This window comes from Apteryx mantelli, chromosome 6 (assembly GCF_036417845.1).
Source record: "Apteryx mantelli isolate bAptMan1 chromosome 6, bAptMan1.hap1, whole genome shotgun sequence".
NCBI classification, from domain to species: Eukaryota; Metazoa; Chordata; class Aves; order Apterygiformes; family Apterygidae; genus Apteryx; species Apteryx mantelli.
Window position 1 is genome coordinate 25,858,253 of NC_089983.1, and position 24,419 is coordinate 25,882,671.

A 24,419-nucleotide genomic window follows, 5' to 3' on the forward strand; every position below is an offset into this window, starting at 1 on the left:
ATAACCAAATGAAATTAAATAAACCTTGGCTGTGATCAAGATTCCCCACATAGTACTACTTATATTGTAACAAATATCAGAAGAAATGTATATATTTGATTTTTAAAACTGAGATTTATAGTGTTTGGGGTGACTACCTCACTACTCACTGGAAGCACAACATCCTCATAATACTTTACTCCAGCATTACCTTCTAAGATATGAAACTATTTCTAAACACAGTAGCTGGATATCTCTTTATGAAAAGCTGTAGATATTCCTCTGATTTTCACAACTTTTCTTCATTTGGGGATAATTTTAGGCATAATAAATCTGTTTGATTTTCATAAACTTTGAATCTCTGTGGTATAAAACAAAAACAATGGTTTTGTATTTTTGTTTCTGTAGTAACCTCCACTTTCAAATGCACAGAATTACTATGTTTAAATGTTAGAGTTACAATATGGAAAGTAAAGTCCTGTTTTGACTCTTTGCACATCCATTGTGCCTGACAGTATATGTTTTATAATGTAGATAGTATTGTGCTATTTTCTACACTTGCTACTGCTATTTTCAAGTTAAATGTTAAGTATAGAAATATATATGAACTTTCTTTCTTTTTTTAGTTTAACTTTGCAAATATGGTTAATTCATTTCCATAACAGAGAAATGAAGAGATGGAAAGAATAGAGCTAGACAATAATATACAAATATTTGCTTTATGTGCAAAAAAACCCCAAAACAAAAACAAAAACAAATACCAATCAGTTTTATTTCATTTTGCAAATCTTCTGAACTTGGGTACTCTCTCACTAAGGAAATGAATATACTAGTGAAACTTTTTTTTTTAATGACTTCAAGCAAAGTCTACTTGACTACAGAGCATTTTCAGGACTTCATAGACTGTTGCTTTTTTTCTGTGGCAAGTGCTTGCATCAATGTTTGCTCATACAGTCACAAGCAGAGTAGAACAGACATGCAGGCCATACACATAACCATATAAACATGTGTTCCATTACCATGAAAATTAGAACAAGTTAACTTGTTATCACTGAACTTCAATATCCGGGCACTTTAGTTGGGTGAAATTTAATCATTTTCATTTCTTGTGGCAGAGGAGCAGACATATGGTAAGTTGCTATGTCTTGGCTGAGTAATTTTTGAGTGACAGTAACTTTCTAGAGCATGCTGGAGTGTTGCCTTGTAAAAGAGAGAGCATGCCCTCAGAAACCTCAGCAGAAGTTGAAATAGTGATGGGATAAATTAGTTATAATGTCTCTACTGTCTTGATTTTGACTCTTGGTTATTTGTCACGCATCCTGCTAAACAGCAAGTTATAATTTAAGAAATACTTCCTAAGATAATTACAATGATAAATGAAAATACTTTGGGGAAAAAAAAAAAGAGATGCTAATAATTTGTGAAAAGGATATTAGATAAAACCATCAAACTAACATGAACTGTTCGCTACTTTTTTTTTTTTTTTTTTTAAGAAATTGCTGAGGTAGTGTGTCTCCCTGGTAGTTTAGGATATTTTATCATTTAATTACCAGAATTACAATTTGAACTTTAAAAAAAAAAAAATCGTTGCCAAATCAACCTTTGAATTCTTGTATTGGGATCATATTGTTTAGTAATTTCAGTTCAACAAGCTTTTCCACCTTTCTCCTATTGTTTAGCTGGGACAGGGACTGAGTTTTTTGGTTTATTTTCCTGTAGTGAGTTAGGAAGGTACAAGTCAATTCTTCATGTGAGTTTTGCTGCTGTAAAGGAGTTAAGATAAATATCGAATGGGTTAGGATTTTCAGAGTACTGTACACATACTAAGAATTATGGGCATGTGTTATCTTTAAGTTTTGTGGCTTTCTGCCCCAATGCCTGCAGCTATAGCTCAAGCTATATTCTTTTAGCATGAACTGGGAGGATTTGGGGAATGGTTTGGGGGAATTGCTGTAAATTTGTCTCGCATACTTTTCTAAAAGCACCTTCTTTGGTCCTGATGTCTTATCCCAGTGCTTTAACCACAGAACAAAAACCTGAAAAAAACTGACTGTATCTGTATTTCTGTATGTCTGCTTTGTTTGTGGATCATCCCCACAAGTGAATGGTTCAGAGATGAAATTGTGTTTGAAACTTAAAACTATCATAATATATGGGGTCAATAGAGCTTACCTGAGTTTGTGCAGGTACTCTAAATTTTGCAGTATCCAGCTTTTGAATGATTTAACTCCGGTATATTTTGCTATTGTATAACTTCCTGTATTCTTAAGGAAGAAAAAAACCTTAAAAAAAAGTCCCACTTATTTATTCCGCTTCATGGATTATGAGCCAGGACCCAGGCTTTTAGAGGTCAACCATTTGTTTGGTCGACTTGTATAAAATTATGTAAAGAGTGTCCATACGGAGCTGTAAGGACCTCTAACATTTTTGGTTTTGAACAAAAAACACTTGAGCTAGAAGAATCACCATGTGGGATAATGTGTGCTGTCGTATTCAATATAGACCCGTCACTAGGAAAGAGACGTATTACAGAAGTCACTGACTAAATATTCCTGAGCAGCAAGGCAGCAGAGGAATGGTGGGAATTAGACTTTCTAGGTCCCCTTTGTGCTCTTCAAAGGGGATATCTCTGGTGGTGGTTAGAAACTATGGTCACCTATATGGATTTGATAGTTGATGGGACTTGTCATATTACAGACCTTAAGATTTTTGCCCATTCTGACAGACATGGTCTGCAATCTGTTTTAGTTGTAAAATAGGAGTCAGGAAGGACTTTGGTAACGTGAGGTAGGAGAGAGCTGTCACCAATGCCTTAATGGATAAGACAGGTTGCATATTACAGTTTATAGAGAATATCTGCATAAATAAGTGCAGGGTCCTCTGCTTTTTGTTGGAGCTAGTCAAATAAAACCTAGCTGCAGCATTTGTAAAAGACACTCTATTAATATTGGTACTGTTCCCCTTGGTCAATATTTTCTTCATACTCAAAACTATGGTGATACTAGAGCTCATCAAAAATCAGTTAAATGTTGTTGGTTTGAAATTATAGACAAGTACATTTGGCATTAGAGATGTGGTAGAAAATGGTTAGTTTTATTAAACTGCAAGAAACAAAAGTTAGGAATTAAAATTGGAATTTATTAGGCAGCCTCAAACCTAAGTATCACTGCTTACTGAGTCCTGTGCCAGCTTTGTGTATTTCTGGTACCCTCTAGGGTTCAGCTAATTTTCATGTATTTCATTGCAAGTGTCTCAGTTGAGCCTTTTGTAAGAGGTCTAGCCAAGTGTCTGAAAACATCTGTGCCTGGAAAAGTTCCCCATCGGTTTTCATCCATCCCCACCTCTTCCCTCGTCTTACTGGCAGGACTCTACTTGCTTTGTAGATACTGCCTTGACATAGTAAGGTTGAATCTAGGCTCATTCTTTGGGTGGTGTTCCTGTTAATCTTCTGAGGCTTCCATAACGTCAGTAGTTGCAGGAAATGGCACATCTGTTCCTTGTTGTAAGACTCCAGAAATATGACCGCGTTTTGTTATATAGAGTAGCAAAGCCAGCACTGAGGCATTCTAAGAAGACTAATTTTAATTCACTTCTTTCTTTTTATAAGAAAACTGCAGTATGCTGTAGCAAAAACTGAGTTGTCATAAACTGTCGTGTAATAATATTCTTCAGTCTTTTTTAATTTTTACTGGATTGTTTAAAGATGTAGTGCACACTAGAAAAACCTTCTGTAATAATATTTATCTAGTAATGCAAATTCTTTAGTAACATTAGAAAAATTGTTTTCGTGGTAAGTGGTACAATATTCACATAATTTCAAGAGAAAGCAAATCTGAAATTAAAAATGGTCATTGTTGTAAAAAAGTATGACCTTTTACCACTTTGTATTAAGAACTCGCTGTAAATAGAATATATTATCTGTTTGAAAAATCTTATACTTTTAACAGTTAGGTTTAGAGTGAAATAATTAATTTTCAAGAGGTAGTCAATAAAGTAAGCTTTAAAATACCCATATCAAGTTTTCAGTAACTCTTGGATGTATTATATACAGCTGAAATCTGAAGTTATTCTTCATAGTTGCTGTTTATAATAGAGGAATTGTGTAAAAAAAAAAAAACAAACTTTTAGCAAATTTTTTATTTAAAATAGCATGCCCATAAAACTTATCTTGCATATATAATATATATAAATAAAAGTTAATATTTACATACAGCCTAAATGTTGTTACTGTTTTGTGCATTATCAAGATGTTTCAACAAAGACCTGTTCTCTCTAACAACTATTTAATTACGGTTGCTCATAGGAAGCATTTTAGCGGTGAATATTTGTAAAGAATGTGAAAAAGGGGAGTCATAACAAATGATTTAAAAATGATCGGAAAACACCATTTTTAAACTATTTGAAAGACTGTGTTCTGTTTTTACCTATTTTTCTCTCAAGTGTATTGTCCTTTGCCTTCTGGTCTGTGCCTTGGGTAATATCAGCCTCAGCAACTGTTTGCTGACCCCTTTCTAGTCATCTTCCTGTGGGCACAGTTCATCATGGAGGAGTTTTTCCGTTTACTTCTCTGTACAGCTTACCATCCTTTTCAAGATCCTTTATAAAGCTTCATTGCTACAGTGGTGCCTGCAAGAAATTGTAAGCTGTTATTAGGTATATGTCTAGATCACTGTTGAAGGCCTTTAAAAAGAAACAATTATTTTATAGTTTGAGCTGAGATTTGGGAAATAAAAGTAACTGCAATTATAAATGATTAATAATGCCTGAAGTTAGTATGCTATAATATTTCCATTATGGAAAAACAAAAAGGACTTTTTTTTCCCTCCTTTCAGAGGTTGAAAGCAGCCTTAACCCAGCAGCACCCTCAGGTAACAAATGGAGATACTGCCAAGGGACATCCAAGTGGGTTGGTTAGGACTCAGTCAGAGGAACCACGGCCACAATCACTACAACAACCTGCAACTTCAACAACTGAAACACCGGTATGACAACAAAGTGAAAATGTACTTCCTGTTCCCTTCACTGTTATGCAAAAAACAGTTATCTTTTTTCCATCCTCTTGATTTGTAAAATAAAGGTTAATATGTGCTACAGGGAGCTACTGGAATTAGAAGTTCGAGCAAGGAGTAGACTGCCCTGCTAAAATACTGGCAGAATCTCAGATTATAAATACAGTTATGCAGCAGACTGCCTTTTTACTGGTGTGTTTTATTTGTTTATGATTATATGCAATTTTGCCAGACTGCTGTATGTATACTGTGTTTTGCTGGCACATTATGTCAGTATTTCTACAGTAAGAACATTTTTCTAGTGATGTTCTTAAATGCTTCTAAAGTGTGTTATTGAAGATGATAATTTCAAAACAGGTATTTTCTATCTGTTCAAATTTGGAATTAAGTCCTCCTGATTTCTGGGGTGCATTACCAGGGAACTGAAAATTGTACAGCTGGTTAATATATATTTGAAAAAAATCAAGTGCTCTTATTTTGTATTTATATTGCATCTGTTTAATATTTTATATTGTAAACACTCTTTAGAATTTTTTTTAACTGCATCAGGTATCATGCTTATGTTAATTTGCTTGAAGGATCTTTTCTGGACTGCCACAGGAAGAGTCTTATGTGTGTGATTAAGTGTACCATGTCCTTCTGGTTACTGAAAGGGGGATTGTGAGCTCAGGAGTCCTGTTCTTTTCCTTTTGAATGATAGATGAGAACAGGAGAAAAAAGGACAAGAACTCTGAGTCAGACTGAGAGCGAGAGTGCCACTGTAGGCGATACTTCCATGTGTGAGTGCAGGAATATTCAAAAGCTGTAGTTCACATCCTGGAGGATTGCTGCTGCTCTGTTTTTAAGAAAATTGTTGGAGAAGTGCTTTCTTAAGAAAGTAATTATGGGCGACAGTGAAAACAGAGTTGGTATCCCTGAGCAAAAGGCGAATGAGACAAATATGAAGGACATATCACATTGGTATATTTTATTTCATTTTGTAGGTCAGTCTGCAAAGTAAGTAAAACAGAGTTGCGATCAGTCATTGCTACCCTTATAAATCATTTTAAACATATGAATTTAAGTAAATACTTCATATACTCCTTATCTGTTTTCTAGCTCTCCAAATAGTACAAAAACTGCTGTGAAATACCTGTTCTTAAGTGTTACTTTTCTGATATTCAACAGGGTTGTGGAACTTGATCTTTAAGAATAGATTATTTTTTTTGTCTGAGGATGTTGTTGTTGTGGCCTTTGTGAGGTGTTAGGAAAAAAAGCCATGTGAAAAAGATCTTAAAACTTCTTCAGAGCATGTAACAAATCTCGTAACAACATTGACCCAACTTAGATGATGAAATCTCGACTTTTACAGACATTTTGAAACTGTTGATCAAATCTCAAGAGTGTCTTCAGAATTCGTGGCATAATAGCAATTTATAAAAACTGTATACAGTATCTGGTCCAGAAATGGAAGGACCTGCATCTTTTTTATGCCTGTAACCAGTAGCCATAGGCATTAATTGCAGCTGCAGGTAAAGCATTTAGATTGGCCAGTGTAATCAAATAATAGATCCAAAAAAAAATTTGGAGCAAAAAGTTACATCATTGGAAGATGATCTCTGTTTTAAGGCTATTGTTCTGTCATACTTCCTGAAGTTTTCTAAAAGAGAATATTTTCATAATACTACATAGTAGAGTTTTCAGGATGAAAAGCTTGCTGTTTGGTTATTTTGTGAAGTACTGGAAAGTGTAACAACTTTTAAAGCTGAAGAATCACAGAAACTGTCTCAAGCCTGATTTCTTTTTTTTTTTTTTTTTTTTTTTTTTTTAAGTTATACTGATAAGTCCATATTTGGTAGTTGAAGAAGAAGCAATTACAGATGTGTAAATGGCCTGAATTTCAAAAGTATTTCATACACTTGACTTATTTCTGCAGTATCTTTAACCCTGTTGATTTTGAGGTCATGCCAAGTAAACATGGTATCTGGGGCAAAGTGCTGTTACTTACTGATTCAACCTATAGCTCTTATACAGGGAAAATTTAAGACTGGCATGTACCTATTTGGTACGGCAACCTCTGCAAATATGGCCTTTTCAGAAGGTAAATATTAGTCTCAATCTTTCTCCTTAGGTGTGCAGTCCTATAGATACTGCTGTGAAAAATCTCAGTGTCTTATCGGTACGAAGAAAACATTTCCAAGTGTTCCATTCCTAAAGACTGGTTTGAGTTCTCAGATATTTTTTTTTTATTACCCATCTAAAATTTATGCCAAGAACCACTAGAGTTAGCGTTGGTATTTTGATACGTACTTGGGGGGTTTTAATTTAAAAATAAAACTTTCTTACTGTGCTAGACTGAGTGTGCAGGTGCACCTATGAATATATAATGTGGACAGCTATATACTGTCTATACTATCACTTGAAAGGATATTAAGATCTGTGATATTATTGTAATATATTAGATTCTTGCCCAGGGTCTGTATATCTGAAAGGAGTATAATGCGTAATTAATTCTGAAACATTTTGATCATGTCATTATATACGGGAAGATGTAAAGGAACTTGGTGTGGCATGGTGAGGGAACACAACAACAAGAGGTGTAGGAAATTGCTATTTGGAGATCCAGTGATCAGTAAATACCAACCAATGTTCAGATTATTTGACAAGCAGCTTCTATATATTGAGCATAAATAATTTTGCAGTATTAGAATTGTAATTAGGTTTTAGTGAAGGGTATTTGGGAAGGGTAAAAGTAGAAACTATATAAATGTGCTTACTGCCAAATCTAATTTTTTAAAAGCTATTTTGCGTAAAAATTTTAAACTGGTAAGTTTTGTTACCTAAGTTTGTAAGTACTTGGTCACCTTATGTCATCCAAATTGGTACAAGAATGTCTGAGAGTCTGTCTAAGAGGTATTTCTTCCAGGCTTTATTCATGTGCCAAATATGAATGTCATAAATTTAACACCATGAAGTGAATGGGTTTTCTTCAGTATGCTTTTTAAACCCTAAAACTAGAGCCTTGATTAAAATGTGATGTTAATGTAATATGGTGAAGAGCGTGTAAATACAATAAAAGTTTTTTAAAAATAGGTGTACAATTACATCACATAGCTTTCTAGAAAAGATATGTGAATATAACCTGAATATATTTAGAAATATTTTGAACTCTTTTCTAAACATATGATGAGTTTATATGAATTCTGTAGTTTGAGTCATGAATAGTGTTACACTGATAACCTCTTTACTACTTTTTACTGTGTTCAGGCATCACCAGCTCAGCCTATGCCGCAAACAGCAAATACAGGTGGTCGGCGAAGAAGAGCTGCCAATGAAGACCCCGATGAGAAAAGAAGGAAGTTTTTGGAGCGAAACCGTGCTGCCGCTTCCCGATGCCGACAGAAGCGGAAAGTCTGGGTGCAGTCATTGGAGAAAAAAGCCGAGGACTTGAGCTCACTAAATGGCCAGTTGCAGGTATACTTTTTATTTCAAGCAGTAGCTGAGTTTTTGCTTTCCTAGAAAATGATCCTGGATTAATGGAGCATACACTTTGCATGAAATCTGAAATATAAATAGTTTGTAAATGATGGCTCAGTTCAGGACTGAAAATTCAGCATTGAATTGCACATATCATCAGTAAAATAAGAATATAGGAAAATATTTAACTTTCAAGATATGAACCTAAGGATCCTGCCCACTTGTCCTTTGCTCCATTTTAAATAACTTTCAAGCTGTGATACTAACAAGGATGACAAGATACATTGGAGTAAAGGCTCATTAGCCATGTAATAGCCTTAACTTGAACATCTTGCTCTTAATTTGTATCACAACTTGAGTTATTTAAATATGTTCTGTTTTGATTTCCTTTGGTCTTTTGGTTCTTCTTAACTTCATTTTTTTCCTTTAAAGTGAATGTAGGGCTCGTGAAAGGTGCCAGATTGACATCACTGGAAACTGAAGGCCTCTTTTGTCCACAGAACAGGTACAGCCCAGGCAGCGGCAGGGCAAATTTCACCACACTGCCCTCCCAGTGTGCATAAATCCTATAGTAAGGGATGTATACTGTAAGAAGATAGTTTAGTGTATGTTCCCAGTCATTTTCTGAGCTTCGCTGAGGTGGTCAGTAATTCCAAAGTTGTGATGTGGACACGTTTTTCCCTTGTAGAACAATGTAGGACCCTTTTGTTTCAACTACTATTAAATGTTAGAACATACTTTCTTAATGTTTTCCAGCCATACATTAGAATTAGCACCAAATATTGTTTCAAAATAAAAAGTCTAAAAGCTTTATTTTGGAAATGATAAAAAGGAAAATTTATTTCCTAAATAAAGAATTATTTTTAAAACTCAAAGGAAAGTATTCTGATATCTAAAAATTTTCCTTCTTGTTTTTTCTTCAGAGTTTGTTGACTGAGTTTGACCCAAATTGACAAATATTCGCAGATATCCTTCCTATTAAAATTCCTTTCTCATGATATTTGATAAAGAAAGTGTCTCAGCTTGGCTATCTGGAAGGTAGGGCATGCTGAGATTACTTTTTTTGTCATGTAATCAAAATTACAATGCATCAACCACCTTCAGCTTCATGTCTAAAAATACTCAATATCCCAGACTGTAAAATGCAAGAAATTCATGCCTAATCACACAACATGAAATTGTTTCCTATTTCCAAGAATCATGAGACTATACACCAGCATAAGTTACATTACTTGCAAATATATTAGTTGTCTTATACCTGTTCACAATTTGTAGATGTTCCTTAAATGTAATCACAGTCCTGACTTTAAATCCTTTAATGACAAAATGGTATGTAGCACCATAGCTTAAATAATCTAAGAAATAAGTGAAGATAGAGTTATGAATGGGAAGAAAAAAGAAGGGATAATAAAAGATTGGCCATATTTCAATTTTCTTAGTGAAAGAAATTTTCTGTATTAAATGACTTTTCATTATTGGCTTCAGAAACTCTGACATTTTATTATCAATGGCAATATGGTACTTGCATTGTTTTCAGTTAAAAAAATGGATATTTACAAGTTAAATGTAGTGTTGTACAGTGCAGAATATCCTAGTAGTCTTTTGCTTTTCATTAACAGGAAAGAAATCCTGTTATTGTTATATGCAGTATATTCTAACCCCTGTTTAATAGATGAAGCATAGAATTAGAGTAGCTTTCAGAGATTTTGATAAAAATAATGCAGCTGTATAGAGCTATTCAAACTTAACATTTTGCCTTGTTGTTATCAGGTAGCAATGTGCTCTATTTAAAGTTCTCAAGTAAACACTTGTAGCGGTTTAAGAACTGCAATTGAAGCCATTTCAGGGAAGAATTTAAAAAGTGTTATCCCGTACAGGATGCCACATTTTCTCCCCTGTGAAAGAGTCAGTTTTTCTCATTTTCCTTTGCTCTCTTTGTAGTATATGGTGTATTTAGTCTCCTTGGAAATAAAATTGGGGGTGGGTTTAGAGTCCAAAGTTAGAAAGGAAATTATTATATTTTGTCTGTTTTAGAGTAGACACTGAAAACATCTGTTTAGCCTGTGACTTTATTTATGTCAGTGAACTCCTTAAGGTCTCCTAACCTATTAATATATAACTGTGGTTGCCTGTGTAAAATATTATGATATTTATCCAGGTGCATTGTTTAGACCTATAATTGAATCTAAATTTTTATTCTGGTTTAAAAATATGTATAACATGAAGAAAGCTTTAAATTTCCAGATTTCTAAGAGTTAAGTCAGTAATAGTGAATTCAAGAAAAAGAAATTTCTTATAGTCTGCCAAAAGCAAAACTGTTAACTGTGAAGAACAGAATGACTTGTAAAGAAAATTGAATGTCAGAGAAATAATTAAACTGTACTTTATGTGAAAACATTAATCAGTCCTGTATTCCTTAATTCTACACTTGACAGGCTAACACAGCTGATCAGCATAGTGGGCAGTAATGCCCCATGATTACTTATGTTGTATTTAATAAGCTTAGAATTTTGCCTTAGTGTATAGTTTTATAAACTGCATATTAGGGTGTAGTAGTTCGTATTTTGTTAATATCTGAATGCCCTGCTCAACTGAATTTACTGAGATGTCATTCTTCCAAAAGTAAGTTAATACTAAAACAACTTAAAATTATATTGTATTGTTTCGCGTAAGAAGTCTTAACTTCTTTCGACAGTTGTCAGTTTTCTTAAATATAAATTCTTTTCAGTGTGACAACACAAACAAGAACTGTGTAAATTTAAAGGTTTTTAAGAAAGGAAACCCTTTAACAGTACAAACATTTTGAAAATGTTTTTTTACTCAGTTGATGTATGTTCATAGTTCTCAGCTTTCTGTAGATGAACTTCTGTACAAGAAAAGTCTACTCTGACTTTTCTTGATACATTCTAATTCCTGTATTTATTTCTTTTTTTAAATGGTTGACTATAACTTCATTTTATTTCTTTATGTATCATTTTTCAAATTTTTTGTTTAAGAGAACATTTCCATCTGTTACATCCTGTCGATAACAGATTAGGTTTTATTATTTGCCTTTATTGTAGGCTCTGTTCTGTAAATTGTTTCATGCTTCACCTTTTAAAAGTTGGGGGTTTGGGGGAGTTTTGGGGGTTTTTTGTTTTTTGTTTTTAGCTGCTTGCTTTTGTGAACTCTGTTCTCTACTAATAAGTTGGATTGTCTGTGGATCTTGAATTTGATATACCACTTTGTGTTGCCTCTGAGCTTTGCATAACTACTGCAGGATATGCTATTCTATGAAAGATGTTCTTAAGGAACTATTGACAGTCTGTCCCCAGCGGCCACTCAGTCGTATTGCAGTATCAGACACCAAAGTTCAAGTATGGTCTCTGCTTGTGTCCTGTTGCTTTAACAATCTTAGAGGGCATAGTGTTAATGAATAGTGTTCATCTCGAGCAGAAGGAGTGTTAATGAATAGTGTTCGTCCCGAGCAGAAGGATGGCCTGTCCTCCTTGGGGGAGGTCATTGTAGATTTTAAAGGACATCCATTATCAGCAATCAGTGGTGGTTTGTACTAATGCTGCAGAAGCTGCTTAAAGGAGGCTAAATTATGAAAAAAATGCACATAAGTAAAGGTCCTTTTCCATACAGGTGTATCCAAAAAGGAAAAGAATGACTAGTGTTTAACTCTGAATATAAGCTATCCCCATTACAGTCACTACTACCTGTCTTTCTGATGATAGCTTTGGTAAATATACCTCAGAAATGTTGCCCCAACCTTGTTAGTCTAATCCCACAATTACATACTCGTTTTGGACCCAGTGAGGAATAGGCAGATATGGGAGAGAATGTCATATGCTGAATGGTGCACCTTGCTGAGACTACAGAAGGGAAAATAAGTATCTTTTGAAAAATGCAGTACAGGTAGAAATAGATATGCTTTTCTCCAGAACTGTGCTTTCTAACAGCACATTTTGGAATATGTGAATATAAAAAATTCTGTATTTTCTATTTATTAGATAGTGTATAAAGTATATTTCATGTTTGCATAAAGAAACATTTATCCTGATACTTGACTTGTCTCATTAATGATGAGGAGCATTCACCTTCCCAGTGCTAAAACTTTCTTTATGCCATCTCTTGAAATGTTTATTCCATGTGTTTCTTCTTGTTAACCTCTTTTCTGTGAAGAAAACCATGTGTTAACATATTTTGAATGAGATGGAGGAACTCAATAATATCACACACGTTGTAAGAAAAATACAAAGTGTATAGATGTTGGTCCAGTTTTAAGAATCCCCTTTTATTACCAACCAAAAGTGGATTTTACTAGTAATATATAGATGGCAACCACTGATTGCCCTTCTGTGACATTCACTATACTCTGAATGTAGCATACATACTCTTGCTATTTTCAGGAATGATTCATAAATTGAGTATGGCACTATTGGCACACAGTGTTAGTAACAATGAAAGGTATGTATTCAGTGATAATACCTCAACTTTTGTAATTTGTATATAGGATGTGCTGTTCCATTTTTCAAATCTGCTTTAATGTAAAAGAACATATTTGTTTTTTTTATATTGCTGTTAGCAAAATTCTTAATACTTATAATACAACTGAAATTAATCTATAAACTGCCTTTCCAATCACTTTCATAAATGTTAGAGTTATTTACACTGGTAAGCAGCTATTTCATTTTTATATATGCCATTAATGTAATAAAATTCTTGCTTAAATTAAGAGAGACAAAGCTTAGAAACTTGCTGAAAACTTTTTCTGGATTTGGACATTTATTTTGCCAATGTTCCTTAAAACAACCAGCAGAAGTATGTTTTATATTCTTGGACACTGCTTCTGCAGCAACTGTAGATTATCAATAAGTGTCTCGAAACTACATCAGCCCCTTCCACCCCCCCAAGCTTTGTCCGTTTTGTGCAGCTGCCTGCTTGGCATCCAGACTTGTAGCTCCTCAGTAGATAACACGGTGAACTAAGAGGAGACTGAGAGCTGAAGGTGTGAGTAGTGTACTTACCAGTGACAGCCCAAGATTTCTGGACATGTAATTCCAGGGAAGCCTGAAAGGGGAACTGAGAGCTGATGGAGTGTGTGTTTTTGTTTTTTGTTTTTTTTAATTGAAAGTACTGCTTTATTAAAAGCAGTACTTAATAGTTTTCTAAGAGAACTTTGCAAGTATAAATATTTAAGATTTTTATCTCCTAAATGGAAGGAGAGGACCCGAAGAGAAGCTTTGTCTTAAAAGAACGGATTTTTTTTAATGTTTATGAATTAGATTATTTAGGATAATTAAGCCAAATAAATTCTCTTCTTAAAATTTCTTTTCCTTATTTTAGAATACTTTTAGTTATAATTCATCTCTTCTCTGACTGTATTGCTTCTTTTCTAACTTGCAAGTAAATAAGCTGAAGTTCTCATGCGTTTTTTCCATGTAAGTTTATTTGCAATCCAATTTTCTTGTGTTACGTTTTTCTTTAACTTGCTCCTCGATGCAAAACCATGTTTACTGAGCAATTATGACATGTGTAGTATATTATGCTAACATGCAAAGGTTCTTATAGGCTAAGTAACTTCAAGTATTTCATATTGGTGAGAGGGATTTACATTTAAAAGAAAAATTAACCCATGAGAAGCATGTATAGTGACAAGATGTAGGGAATCACAAAGCATTACAGATGACTGGATTCTGTAGATACATAAACATTTTTCTGCTCTTTTAAGTGAAAATGGATCTATCAAAATGACATACTGTTCTTAATTTGGATTGTCACATATAATGCATTTATGTAGTGCTTCTTCATCCATAGATATCAAACTGCTTTACAAGGAAGGTAAGTATCTTTGTCCTCCATTTTACAAATGGGAAAATTGAAGCACAAAGAAGTAAAGTGACCTTGCTCAAGGTCACCCAATGTGGAGTGCTATAGCTTGGAAATGAACCCAGTTACTAGATCCTGCAAGTGCTGCCTCTTAGATTACACTCTGCTTTTGTGACATAAGCTGACATTTCAGGGTTTTATCATTATCAGTTATAGATGTTCCTTCCTACAACATTTGGTTTGTGCGGTACAAAAAATAAAATCAATGTAAAAATCAATAGACGCTTGCCAAATTTTTTTACATCACATGAGATTTCCTTTTACAAAATCTAAATCTAAATATAGTCGCCAAATATCACTCTGCATTGGTTAACTTTTCTGTTTTGTTGGCTGTGACATCTGTTAAAATGAGAATAGTTAAATGTAGGCTTACTCTGATTAGAATTCATCACAAAACCCTGCAGAAGATTCTTACAGTAGCTGGATCATGTGAATGAGATTATATGCAGACTCTGCGGTCTGCAAACCGAAAAATATGTTGTTATTTACCATAAGAGCATTTCCTAGTTTAAGTAAAACATAGTCGGTCAAGTTTCAGCTAATATTTAAGTATTCTAAAGTTAAAAAAAGAAAAAAATTCAATATATATATCAAATGGAAATTTATTGTATTTTATTTACCCCTAAATGAACAACTGAAAATCCTATAAAACTTAATATTTACCTTTAAAATGTGTGTAGTTTGAGCTGTGTGAAGTACATAACTTTCTTCTCCTTTAGAATGAAGTCACCCTGCTGAGAAATGAAGTGGCACAGCTGAAACAGCTTCTTCTGGCTCATAAAGATTGCCCTGTAACCGCCATGCAGAAGAAATCTGGCTATCATAGTGAGTAATGTTCCATTACCTATAGCCTTAGGCTGCATCAGTGAAATACTGCCAAAGTGAACTGAATGAACATTAAAAATGAGAAGTGCAGTTCTAATATTGCATTAAAGATTAAAAAAAAATCTCGAAGGTTATTGCAAGACAGGAATGAATGTGATATTTAGAAATATTTTTTATAAGTCCTTTCAGTTGAAATGTTGCATAACAGTAAAGGTTTTATGTTGGCTTAATAAACATATATGATAATTAGCATTTAAGGACTATATGCTGCTATACCTGCTTTGGAAAATATAATAGCACATGTGTTAATAGTACATGATAAACCATTTCTTTATACTTTATCTTAGCCTAGTACAGTGAAAGGTCCTTGTTTTTTTTCCCATATTGTAATAAGATTTCAGTAGAGGTAATATAACAGCTGTCCTCATTTACCATAACATCCAGGATCAGTCAAGCCGTTAAAATAATCAGATGCAGCTTCATGGCTCTTACTGTACACTGTCTTCTAGATTGTTTTCATTTTCACATTAAGCAACTACTTTTCTATAACTGGATATTTTTAAAAAGCAATTCTAATAGTTAAGGGGATACTGAGAGCTTCTGTAACACCATATCTTTCCTAATACGTATTTTTATTCTAAGTTACTCACTTGATTTTCATCCTTCCAGCATTTTAAAGGTTAATTATGCTTTCCTGACTTGTAACTTCATTTTTGGATATGATACACAGAGCTAGAACCAGCTGCTGCTGTTGTAGAATAAATGGCCAATTTTGTCCATTGTACACAAATTTGTAACAAATAACTGAGCTGGGAATGCATTAGGCAACATTCATAATATATAACCCACAGCTTTCGTTTTTATGATTTAGTGATATTTCAGGATATTTGTAAATGTGAAGATTGTTTCTGCCATATGTAGCCACTTCATTTTAATTTGCCAGTGTCAGTAATGCAGGAGGATAAAGGAACATTTTGTATTGCATGCAAACAGATCCTCAGGTGCTTGCGATAAAACTTAATGGCCACCATCTTTACTTGTAGTCATTGTAAGCAGTTTCATCAGAATGGGCAATATTTTTTAATTTAAAAGATTCGGGAGATTTAGCAACTATCCATTGCCATATATATTTAGAATACTGATTTTGTCAGTTTTGAGCTTATAAATCTTGGTCCTTTGATCTCCAGTCATTTTGACAGGATGGAAAATAGCATCTTGGAATAAATTGGAACTGTATAGAAATATGTTTGGGATTTATATTAACAATGATTGCTGCAGGGATGAGGCCATTATGGCTCCCATCTGACAGAACAGCATAATTTCATACAGAAGCTACTAGGGGATAACATTATGCATGCAAGGTTTTTCCAAAAGAAAAAAATGGATTATTGAATTTTGATGTTTTGAGGATACATATCTGTTCCTGAATTTGCATGAAAAACACAAAAACACAGATCTTCAAAACAGACTGGCAAACTAAGTACATGCTAAGGATTTCTTTGTAAAGTACTAATGATGGCCTGTTTAGTAATATTGTTTATTTTCTGCCCTCAGAAAAGGACTCCAATGTTCCTAATTTACTAAAGAATGAAAAATAAATAGGTACTAAAATACTAATCAGTGGCAACAGCCTACATTTTAGAAAAAAATAAAATTATAGTAAGCAAGGGAATTGGAGGCATAGTTCACCTAGTTTCTTCAACAGTCTTTTGAAAGTAAAAGTTCAGCACAAATGATAATTTTAATGTTATCTCTTTGAAGGCATTATGTCACATTATCTTCACATGACTGCTGTTAGGAAAGCATTTAGGCTAAGTGACCCACATTATAATTTATGGGTGGGGTAGAATTGTTTCAGCTAAGGTGTTCATGAAAATAGTGTGGATAGAAAGTATTTTTGAATAAACATTTATTATGTTTATCAGGCAACGGTCATGTAAGTTGAATTGCTTCAAAAAGTATCGTGCAGTATAGCATTCTGTCTTTGTGGAAGTAAAAAACAGCATTCCTGCAGCGCTGAATATTATACATTGCTGAGACAGTGCTAGTTTATACCAGAAAGACAGTGTTTTAACAGCTAAGTCCAATTTAATGGGGTTTCACTTACAACACAAACAGGCACAAACAATCTGTGGTTTTGCGGGGTATTTTTGGCACCTATCTGCATATATTCTAAGATCTTTCAGATTCTCTGGGCATGTTTTTGCCTCACACCAAGTGAAGAACATGAGAATGAAAATTCTCTCTTCTTCTAAGACTATGCCTAGAAGCCATATTTTCATTATTTTAAATCTCTTGTGCTTGCTCCAAAGAGTGTGTTATCAGAACAGAGAAACCAGAAGAATGGTTATTATGTTTTAAGGCAGCAGAGATGAAATTCTGGTGCAGTGTATGAGTTGTCAGCCAATTTAAACTTTTTCATTCCCAAAGAGGAATGCTATTGGTTTTGAATGAGTCCTTAAATATTTAAAAAAAAAAAAAAAAAAAAAAAAGTGCAGTATTTAGGAGAAACCTAGATGCATTTCATTTAGGTTTCATTTCAGTTCTATAACAAATTATTTCTAGAAGTCTCCTTTTATATATTTTCTCAGGCTTTCCTTGGACTTGAGGCAGAAATAAGTTGAAAACTTGCAGGACAAAAATATGGAGTGAAAATTCTAGTTGTGAAAAAGTTGAAAAAGGTGTTTTAGATATTTTTCTTATTTATTTTCAAAAGAATGCCATAAATTTCCAGAGCTTTTGCACAAAACTGAATTTAAATTCAAAGTTAAATAGATGCTGTTATGTAGGTGATATTAAATGTCTTTTCTGGGGTTCTTTCTCTAGTTAGTTTTAAAGAAGCAATAGGAAAGGACTAACCAGGTCCACACCTCAAATAAATACTGTGTTCCTACAGCCTGTCCCTGAGAGGTGACAGCCCTCAGAACTGAAGGGGATATTCACAGAGGCCAACTCGCTGGAAATCAGTATTTCAAGGCTTGAGTCCCTCTATAGTCCATGGAGGCCTTGTTCAAAATTACCATTAGACTTCCTTTCATGTGATTATCAGGGGGTTGAAAGAGTTCCAGATCGCTTTATCTCGATGCTTTCTTACTCATTCCCATTTTGGGGTTTGGGGTTTCTTTTCCTGAGGACTAAATTTTCTGTTTGCTTAAATTACTGAAAGCTATAGGTGAGCAATGCTAATAAGCAGTAGCAATGTTTGACTACTCTACAGTAGTACTCTTTAGTACATCCTCAAAAGTCTTCTCTGCTTTTTTTGTGTATTTTTAAAAGCTTTTTCAACAGCACAGCCTAGCCCACATTATATTCCACTTCCAAAATGACTTGCTCTTTTTATGAAGCAACTTGTCTGGGAGCTATGTAGTCTTCAGGAAAGTTCATGTGACGTAGGTCTGCAGATTTTCAGCCTTCTAATTACAGCACAAGTTACTTCTCTAGATTCACTTCTGCTTTTAGACCTTGCATTTTCCTTGGTTTGAGGCAAAGCTGGGGGAGACATTAAAAGGTGACATGCCTGTTTTTTCCACATTGCTGTGTACAGTATGATATCGGTGTCATGTTTCAGTTGCCTTCTCAAAACTATAATCCTGTGCCTGGCAATTCTCTGGCCGACCTTAAAAAAACAAACAAACGAACAAAAAAACCAAAAAACCTCACTTGGTCAGAATGTAATGTCAGAATGTTTCTGTGTTCTTCTACAAGTCTTTGTCTTTTATTCCCAGTCTTCAGGCTTAAGAAAACAAGCTACCTTTGTAGCAGTGTGACACCGGGTACACTCTGTATTCACTGAATAGACTTTTGTGTTTATTTTTAATTCTTCAAATGGAGTTGTGTATTCAATTTTTGGCTGCTATTCCTATAAACTTAGGGCTACCAAGGAAATCAAAATAGCTGATCTTTAGGTAGGGTATTTCTAAATATTACTTAGTAGTTATTGCAAGGATTTAAGCTTCCAGTCAAATTTGTTAGCATCAGTTAAGTCTGTATCTTATATGACAATCTGTGCCTGCTGTAAGCTCCTGCCTCCAGCCCCTAGCATCTGAAAATAACTGAATCTTGTGCTCTTATCTGTTCAATACAGAATGAGATATGAAAGCATCTGTTGTACATCGGTGATGATTAGTATTCTCAGATTTGTTTCTTCCATTGCATATATGGTCTTTCGGACTCCACCAGAACCAGAAAACCAAGCCCTTCTCCTCTACTGTGCAAGTGTGATATTACTACAAGAGTTTCTTTTGAGTTAAATTAACAGTGAGCATACATGTTAAGGGACACAGAACAATGGAAGTAGCTCTTTTTTCTCTGGCTGAAAGATGATGATCTGCTTTACTTCCTGGCTATCTCTGCCTTGCAGCATTTACAACTCACCTTTTTCTCTACTTGAGGATAAGTAGGATTTGGCCAACAAGGGGATCAGGATCAGCAAAAGAAGCATAACTAGGAAGTTTGAGATTTCCATGAGAATAACGGCAGCTCGGAAGAGGATGAGCAGGTGTGACAGCATCGAGTTTATGTTTGGTAAATGATGGCCCACTCACTGCCATTTTGTTCTGTTTGAGGGGAAGAATATACTACTGTCCTAATCATTAATCCAGTGTTTTTCAGGAAGTGGCTAAAATTTCCTTCTGTTTTTAACAAAGTTTGCATGTGTTCCTCTTTACTTGTTTTATTTACATCAGATCATGCTGTTCTTGATGGAACTGTAGCAAAGATGAACTCCCATTGAATGGTGTTAACTGAATTGGTGCATGTTCATGTTCTATTTCCTTTTTCCTGAATGCACAAATCCTACTGAGGATCACAAACATCTTTCAGAAGTATTTTATGTCTCTTCCTCTTGCTATTTTCAGTTGCCATATAATCTTAAGATATGTGGTAACTGTCAGCAGTTCTAGCTCAATTTCATCTGTCTAGCTCCTTGGATGTTTGAAAGATCTATTTTTTGAAAAAAATACAATACATGTAAAAATAGTTAGCCTTGTGGGTAAGAACATTACGATACTTTCCGAGGATTATCTTCATGCTCTTGTAATAGGGATATAAAGAGAAATTGTTACCTTGTCCATGCAGGCAGTGTTTCTTAGGAAGAAATATGCAGTTTTGCTTATTTACTCATCTCTCTGACCTTACCTTGCTTTTCCAGAAGCAGCCAATGCTAGCAGAACTATTATTTTCGGGATTTGAAGAAGAGTGTCCTTAGTATAAATGGGGTTGCTTTAAAGATTTTCTTGTGTTGTAGAGTTGCCTTGCTGATTCAGTGACTTCTCTTACTCAGTATTTCATACAAACCTCAGTTCATCATAAACTTCATTTCGTCATTGTTCATGCTTTGTATTCATTTTTAGTTACTGCTATTAGCCTGATTTTGTATGAAAATGAGACAGTATGATCACAGTATTGTTCATCTTTTAGAGTTGGTGTCATCTTATCCCATCTCTTCTATTCTCCTGGGTACTTTTGAGCTTGTAGGCCAATCTCAAGCAAATCTGAAAGGAATCCCAAAGACAAATCAAACTTTGTTCTGTTGCTGTGTCACAAGCAGCATTTTCGTGCTTCTTCAGATAGTGTTTGTGTTTTTCTATGTTATGTTATATACTGGTCAGTAGTGTTTAGAAAGGGCTTCTTGTTTTCCCAGTTGTCCATCTGTATACCGGGTTTAGGTCAGTATATAAATCTTTTGTGAAAAATATTTGGAAAACACTAAGTAGCATGAAGTGGTGCAAAAAAAACCCTTACATTTGGTATTCATATTTCTTTTTTTGAGTGAAAACCAGTAGGTTTGTTTTCTTTTTTTAGTCCTTAACTCAGCTTTTTGCTGGAGTGTTTGCCTACTGCCTTGGCTAACTTTTGCATCTCTGAAGCATGAAAAGCATGATTTTAGCATGACTAGGACATCTGTATGAGGAAAAACACTTTAAACCAGGCCAGTTTGTAAGCTCTTTTAGTCTGTTTACCCTCTGTCATGAGAAGAGTTGGTGTGACTGTGTGGCTAATTCACTTCAGTACTTCAGTTTTGTGTAGAATATGTAAAATATATATATTTTTTAAACAAAGCATTAATAAATTAACTCTTATTGACAGACATTTACATAGTAAAAATGTTACTGAACTTCACTATGTTGAAAGAATGTAGGTTGAAAACTTTGGAAGTATTGTCCAGCTAATAAGGATTGTCCAATTAATGTGTTCTACACAGTTTTTCAGATTTGATTTTTCACAACTATTGTTAAACATAGAATTAGTCTCTTGATTACTAAGCAAATACAGTAAGTGGTACACTTTAAAAATCTAAATCAAATTAATTTATATAATATTAGGAGATCTTGTAGTATTTTAATCTTTAAATACTGCTTATTAATAGGAGCATTCATCACTAGAATTAGGTTATCATACTCATCAGCTGATTTACTAGGTGGGAATCAGACAATATTAATCTTGATTTTAAAGATATGAAAATTTACTTGTTTCCTAAATACTTCATAATGCAGTCCATATTTTTTGCTTATAAACTAGTATTTTTGAAAAAGCCTAAAAATAAGATTTTTTTTTTTTTTGCAATTTATTGTTCTGCATTAAACCATGAATTTTAATTATTTAGATGATTGCTGTTATCTGGAAAGTGGTGGTGTGCATTCCAGAAAAAAAATAAATGAATTTTTCTTCTTAAGCTGCAGATAAAGATGACAGTTCCGAAGACATATCAGTGCCAAGTAGTCCACATACAGAAGCTATTCAGCATAGTTCTGTCAGCACTTCTAATGGAGTAAGTTCAACTTCCAAGGCAGAAGCAGTGGCCACTTCCGTTCTCACCCAGATGGCGGACCAGAGCACAGAGCCAGTGCTTTCCCAGATTGTCATGGCGCCTCCCTCCCAGTCGCAGCCATCAGGAAGTTGATTAAAAACTTGCTTTGCATCAGTTTCTTAGATATACATTTGTGACTTTAAAGGGAAATCAGCAAAAGACCAGTCTCCATCTAGGAGAAATCTGTAGCTTAAAATTATTCATTTTTAAAAATCAAACTTAAATTTGGCTTTAATGATTGGCAGATGAAGATGAGACAGAACAACAGTTTCTAGTCTCTTAGCAAAAGACTTGTTTTGTTTTTGTTTTGTTTTTTATATTAGGTTTACTAGTTATTTTCTGTGCTCTATTTGTAAAGTGTGTGTACAGTACAATGTGGTTTATTTCATTTTTAATTTGGTATTATTTCAACAAGCATTGGGGTGAATTACTAAAGGTCATCCCCAAGACTGTGATAGTAATATTATGTGACATTTTATACCAAAGTTCTGCATAGTCCCTATTGACTTTGTAATGTTAGCAAGGTCATAAAGCACTAGGCAAGAGAAAGACAGTAACAGTAAATTTGCTTTTAGTCTTTTTGCCTTTTTGTTGTTTTGCACATTATGAGAGGAAGAACATTGGGAGAAAAATCTTTGGGTTCTTTTGTGTATAGCATTTTGTTTGGCTTTTTAACTGTTGGGGTTTTTTCAATTTGTTTAATAGGGCCAGTACAGTATATGAGATACAGTACTTTTATGCACATACCTATCCGAGATGAGGATCATTACTGAATAGATTTCTTTGAAAATTAATGTCAGTTCCCCCCACACACACACACCAACACTTTCATTCTGAGGGGGAGGAGAGCTTTGCTTTTCCAGTCATACAAGATATCTGTAACTACCCTTTGTTGCAAGGCTGAAACCAGTAAGCATATTGTAAAATACAGGGTTATCAATTATGGAATACTTAGTATTTCAAAGTAGGTTGATATTTTGTGGATTTTTGAGTCACAGACTAAGGAATTTACTCATGGTTTTGGATGCCAGAAAAGCCTAAAATCCTTCTTCAGACAATTCAAGACTTTTTTTGTCATTGTCTTGTATTTGCAAGCTAACTTGTACTTAATTCTTGTGTAAGCACTGTCATCTTTTAGTAGCAAAAATTTTGATACCTTTCTTGTGGAAAAAAAAAAAAAAATCAGTATCTACCGTATCTTGGAAACAATGTAATTGTGGTGTGTGTGGTGTGTGCGTGAGAATGGTTCAGTAGTTTATGCCAGCAGTCTTTTGCTTGAATGTTTAAAGATGCCTTCAATGTGATGCTGGCTGATAGGTGATTGCAGTTTTAAAATGTTATTTACTGTGCGAACTTGGATAACTAACATTCCATGATGTAGTTTGTTTCTGATGAGATGATTGTAGGTACACTTTTTCTCATTATCCAATCATCTGTAGGATATTGAGTTTTTTAAATGTGCCATTATCTATTTTGATTCTGTACTCATGTTCAAAATACAGTACAATATTTTACAATAGATTAAGTTGTTTAAAAAAAAAAAGTAGATGTGTGCTTTCAGGTCGGAAAACTTTGTATAATAGCAAAAACAGAAGCATAGTAGCATCTGGCAGTAAAGCAGGATTTCTCTATGTATATAACAAAGATTTAATGCATTTATAATGGGTTGCGTAGTTCATTTGCTCTTCCTTCTCCACCCTATACTATCTGTTTTAAGTGTCAGTGCCATCAAATTTCATATTTGATTCGGTTTTAAATCTAAAATTGTAATTGATCCACAAGAAAATCATAATTTCTACAATATATATATATATACAACCATACTATAATGAAAACTGGACAAAGACATATCTAAGTCATATATATCTTTCATTTCAGGGCTTTAAGCATGAAAATAATAAGGATTCTAAGTATTTTGTATTTTTAAAATAAGGAAGTTGAGTTGATAACCTCGTGTGTTTAGAAGTCTTTCCCAATTTCAAGGAAAAAAAGCTGTAATGGTTATGTTTCTGGGATGGTAAAATACAATAGACATCTTGTGAGAAGGAAATTAATTGCAAAGGCACAAAATGTGAATTCTGCAAGAAAGCTATACAGTTACTTTACAGTTACTTTTCATTGTAGTTTTGGTGGACTAGATAAGGCCTCATTGATTACACTATAATTTGCTCTCCTAAACACAAAGGCTTTTTAAATCATATTTATATAAGTGGAGTTTTTTATAACAAAACTATTGCGCTTGTAAAATAAGTCTACATAAGTGTATAGGAGACATGTAAACAGTTAATGAATTTAACAGTGGGGCTGGAAAAAGAACCATTAAAATCTATCTGTGTTCAGCAAATAGAGAAAAGTTATTAGTCGTACAACCATGGATTCAGTTTTGAGACGTATGTCACACTACTGTGCTTAGCATTTTGGGTCTTTACATTTGACATGTTTCACAAACTGTACTGTTTTCTTTTATG

General features: G+C 34.1%; 1 protein-coding gene across 11 annotated transcripts in view; it reads left to right on the plus strand.

The window, feature by feature from the left end:
* ATF2 (activating transcription factor 2) overlaps positions 1 to 23,468 on the plus strand; it is a 56,251-nt gene extending 32,783 nt beyond the window's left edge. For all 11 annotated transcript variants that reach the window (XM_067299024.1, XM_067299021.1, XM_067299019.1 and 8 more), the window contains 4 exons: positions 4,812 to 4,961; positions 8,235 to 8,441; positions 15,038 to 15,143; positions 21,818 to 23,468. In XM_067299024.1, coding sequence (XP_067155125.1) covers positions 4,812 to 4,961; positions 8,235 to 8,441; positions 15,038 to 15,143; positions 21,818 to 22,044 — 690 coding nt within the window. In that variant the 3' untranslated portion in view covers positions 22,045 to 23,468. The remainder of the gene's footprint in view (positions 1 to 4,811; positions 4,962 to 8,234; positions 8,442 to 15,037; positions 15,144 to 21,817) is intronic.
* Positions 23,469 to 24,419: the final 951 nt, after the last annotated feature.